The sequence below is a fragment of the Limanda limanda genome, chromosome 4 (assembly GCF_963576545.1).
Source record: "Limanda limanda chromosome 4, fLimLim1.1, whole genome shotgun sequence".
Taxonomy (NCBI): Eukaryota; Metazoa; Chordata; class Actinopteri; order Pleuronectiformes; family Pleuronectidae; genus Limanda; species Limanda limanda.
Window position 1 is genome coordinate 28,096,647 of NC_083639.1, and position 4,535 is coordinate 28,101,181.

Genomic DNA, 4,535 nt, shown 5'->3' on the forward strand with positions numbered 1-4,535 from the left:
TGATTTTCTAAATGTAGAAAGCTAGCTTTAGCTATAAATATCATGTTTTACTCAGATGACTAAGAGTGGAGAAATAAGCAACATGTATTTTTCACTCCTACTCCAACACATCTCCTGACTCATCATATTGACATTGGTCACATGACTCTGTCGGTCTAAGCCTGGATATGTGACTTAAGCCTCTTGGTCGCTTTCCTTCTGTCGTTGCCAGTTTTCTTGTTTCTCAGCAGGTGCGTTTACACAGAAACAAACTTCTCAGCTCAATGAGCTGAGAAGTTTGTTACGTGTTGCCTAAAGAAGCTGCAAAGTTCAAACCGTTACAAACTTATTTGAAACGACTTTGTGTTGGTTCCAGTGATGCGTCTGCTGGGCATCCCCTGCCGCGTGGTCACCAACTACTCGTCAGCCCACGACACTAACAGCAATCTGATCATCGACGTGTACCACGCAGACTACGGTGTCGCAGAGAAACGTTCTCCTGACAGTATTTGGTGAGATGCTGCAACTTCTTACCTTGAAACGCACACACACAGCAAGGAGCGGGTATATAACATCCAGCAGAGAAACATTAGAATCCATTTCGAGTTGTGTTTGTGTCCATTCAATGATTGTTAACATCCGTTTGAGCTCCTGCTTTGGTCTCCACCCACCAATGTGGCTCTTTAGATGCTAAATGCTCGACTTTCTTCACCAGCAAGCTGCCTGGTTTGTCTCCTGTGTTGGAGGTAAAAGGAAAATAACTCCCTGAAACTATGATAATTAGAGAGGTTCACTAAAAACAAGCTAAAACGAGGGCTCATGAGTGTATTTTCAGCTCCTCTCAGATCCTCTGGACCTTCAGGAGGATTTCACAGATTGATTTCTGGCCCCTAAATCTCTTCTATTGTGTTGTTGTCTCCCGACCTGCTGCCGAATCTGAGTGATGTGGTTTGTTTCAGGAACTACCATGTGTGGGTGGAGGGCTGGATGAAACGTCCAGACCTGGAGGAAGGTGATAAGTACGACGGCTGGCAAGTTCTGGATCCGACACCACAGGAGATGAGCAACGGTAACGACCGGGTCGACCTTCTCTGTCTCACTCCGATGACCTTGTTTCTGGTGCTAACGTTACTTGCTGACCTCTTTCTGCTCTGATATTTTATTTCCTGCTACTCAATGAATCAATGAATCATTCATCGCGAAAACCCCCAAGAATCCTACAGATCCTTGTGACTTTAATGACTTTGAGTTCACTGTTAGAGGATTTGTTTTTATGTGACGACTTTTATCGTTTGTCTCTGCGCAGGTGTTTACTGCTGTGGTCCAGCCTCGGTCAAAGCCATCCGGAGCGGAAACATCGACCTCAAGTACGACATCCCGTTCATCTTCGCTGAGGTCAACGCGGACTGTGTGGACTGGCTGGTCAGTGAGCAGAGTAACTCACAACTTAGGGAAATAAATAACAAAAGAATGCATAACAAGGCCAAATGTAACTTATCTTCGTGAGCTGCAGTTTTTACACTTTTTTTCAAAACTGTTTCTAACCTTTGCCAAGGAGGTGATATTTTCACCAGCGTTTTATATCGACAGTTTCCGTGTGTTTCATGAAATTTAACCTTTTGTGGTTTCCGTGCGTGTTTCAGGTCAAAGCTGACGGCTCGAAGATGAAGATCTTCTCCGACACCAAGAGAATTGGTCAGAACATCTCCACCAAGTCTGTTGGGTTGAGAAAGAGGTGGAACATCACCGACACCTACAAGCACAGGGAGGGTGGGTTCACTTCAGCAGCAGCAGACATTCATAACAACACGATGTTGTTGCACCACTGTTCAAATGCACTGTACAAAGGGACTGATTCCAGGTCAGTGATAGTTTCAGTCTGTTGTTGAGCCGCAGTGCAGGACTCAGGTTGTTCCTGTGGTGCTTGTGTGGAAGTGAAAGGCCGTGACTCATACCAGAGGACTAAGTTCTCGCCGATACCACAGACTGTTTATAGAAATGGACGTAATTCCAGGTCCGGAAAGTGAAAGTTCCTGAAAACCTTTGTTCTCTTGAATGACCAGCAGAGGGCGACTCCACTCTTTGTTTCTATTTCTACTTCTCACTTTATAACGTCAGCAAACATTTGTGTCTTCAATAAAGCTGATGTTCATTTCTTAAAGTATGATGCATTGGGGTTTGGAAACCGTGTGATTGACAGCTAGTACCGTCCAATGACAGCTAGTGTCCTCAAGCTCTTTGGCAGGCCCCTCCCCCGCTCTTCCAAATATGGTTATTTCTGGTTTAAACACAAAACCTTTGAGAAACATTTATTCAACGTGTCCTTTGATCGAATCAGTCTGCCCCCCCTCACAGGGTCCGACAAGGAGAGGGACGTCTTCAAGTACGCCCTCACCAGAGACCTTACTATAGACAAGGAGGAGGACATGGATACTGAAGAGGAGGGGGAGAACGTGACGCCAACGGACAACGAGACGGAAACGGAGAACGAGACAGGAGCAGGTGAAGAGACGGAGGGGAACGAGGCGGTGATCGATACCTCGGGAGGAGCAGATGAGGTCGTCCCAGAGGTCATTGCTCCGCTCTCCGATGTGTCCATGCGATTTGAGGAGGTACGTCACAGAAGCTGGAAGGATGTGTTCAGGTCGTCTGTCCTTCTTTCCCTTTATTGTGAATACGATAGCTCAGGACGCATGAGGCAGTTTTTTTCTCAAATTTGGCGGTCAAATATAGAGGTCAGAGGTCGAAGGTCACAGTGACCTAATATGAGTCTGGAAAAAATATACGTGAACTGAAACTGCAAGTTTTTCTAGAGCTGTAGAAACTGACTAATTCTACTATCATCAAAACTTTCAATGTGTGACTGAACATAAAGCTGCTTCCGTGTCTTATTCCTCCTTCATTTGTTGCAGGTGTCCAAACCAATGAACGGGAAGGACGTGAGCGTGAAGCTGTTGCTGCACAGCAAGTGCGATTTCTCCAGGCCGCTGTCCATCAACATCAGCGTCCAGGCCATGGGCTACAACGGCTCCTCGGCCGGGAACATCCAGTCCGAGGTGAAGGAGGAGACCATGCAGCCTGGGAAAGGTGAATCTTCTTCTGGATCCTGGAAGTGTTTCAAAAACCTCTTATGTTTTCTTTTGATTTTTGTGTGAACCAACTTTGAATCTCCTCCAGAACTGTCCGTCCCCATCCTGGTCCCGTTCTCGGCCTATCACAAGCTCATGGTGGAGTGTGACAGCATGAAGGTCACAGCCATGGTCAATGACAAAGACAAGCCGGAACAAGTCTACCTGGCGGAGAATGACATTGTGCTGATGGATCCTCCTTTCACCTTAGAAGTCAGTACATCAAAAAACATTGTTGTTTCTATAAATCATCTCAGACATGCAGGTTCTGTCGGGCCCATTCGAACAACCTGTTAAAAAGTTTAAATGTGTGTGTTCCAGGTTCCCAGGACGACCAGACTGCAACAAGAAACCAGTGGAGTATTGATTTTCAAGAACCCGGCAGACGAGACGCTGACGGGATGCACACTGACTCTGTCTGGAAGTGGAATATTTAAAAAGGAGGAGGACTGCAGGTGTGTGTGTGTGTGTGTAATGTTGTTTTATATAAATGATCAAACCTTGGCTTGAATCCTGCCGCTAATCTGTGATAAAATAACAATAATCCCAATCGTCAGACGTAACTAAAAGCACTAAATGACAACCTCATTTATTTTCTATTTACAGTGAAATCACAAAGAGAATTCGTGGAGCATTAAAAAAAAAGCTTTATCTGTTTTCAAGTGCTTCAATTATTAATCGACGCAACAATTCAGATTTCTCTATATATTTTACATTTATTACTAATTTCAAATTTCTCTATATATATTGTCAGGACTTTAAGAAATAAAAAATAAGATATGAAGAACAACAAAACAAAAGAAGTTAATGTTGTCAAACGTTAAACTTGCAGCTGAAGAAGCAAATGAAGCAAAAGTAAAACCAGCACATTTTTAAAAGAGAGTATTGATGATCGACTCTCAGCTTTAGTTGCAATATTGAAAGGTTTTCCAGTTTAATTCTGCTAATAAACGTGGCTGGTGTAAATATAGAATTCCTCATGGTCCTCTGTGTCTCTCACAGGCTCCCGGACCTGGCACCAAAACAACAGTTCCGTATCAAGATCTTCTTTTATCCCTACAAGACGGGAAAGAAGTCGATCACGGCCGTCTTCGACTGCTCCACCTTCAGGGACATCCAGGCCACCTGCAAGATCGAGGTCAAAGAGTAACGTCTCAACTCTGCGGGGTCTCGTTAGAAGATCACGAGATAAAACTCAAATCTCCTGCGGCTTAAAGGAGGTTTTGAGCTCATGTTCAGGTTTGTCTTTGTCCGATGTCTTCGCTACAACAGGAACTATTTTTCATCCTTCCAGTGTCACGATCGTATCAACACACACACACTCGCTGTGATTGTCCGGACATTCCTCCGCTATTTCAGGAAAATGTCTAGAGTTCAGTGAGGCTCTAAAAATAGCTTTAACTTTCACTTCATAGTGACCTCAATAAG

At 44.4% G+C, this 4,535-nt stretch overlaps 1 protein-coding gene across 1 annotated transcript in view; it reads left to right on the plus strand.

Annotated features, from left to right (window-relative positions):
• The window catches only part of tgm8 (transglutaminase 8), a 9,614-nt gene extending 5,357 nt beyond the window's left edge, over nucleotides 1-4,257 (plus strand). The window contains exons 7-15 of the mRNA XM_061070015.1: nucleotides 356-491; nucleotides 939-1,048; nucleotides 1,286-1,401; nucleotides 1,623-1,749; nucleotides 2,335-2,591; nucleotides 2,892-3,066; nucleotides 3,157-3,320; nucleotides 3,429-3,562; nucleotides 4,110-4,257. Of these exons, the coding sequence (XP_060925998.1) occupies nucleotides 356-491; nucleotides 939-1,048; nucleotides 1,286-1,401; nucleotides 1,623-1,749; nucleotides 2,335-2,591; nucleotides 2,892-3,066; nucleotides 3,157-3,320; nucleotides 3,429-3,562; nucleotides 4,110-4,257 (1,367 nt within the window). The remainder of the gene's footprint in view (nucleotides 1-355; nucleotides 492-938; nucleotides 1,049-1,285; nucleotides 1,402-1,622; nucleotides 1,750-2,334; nucleotides 2,592-2,891; nucleotides 3,067-3,156; nucleotides 3,321-3,428; nucleotides 3,563-4,109) is intronic.
• Nucleotides 4,258-4,535: the final 278 nt, after the last annotated feature.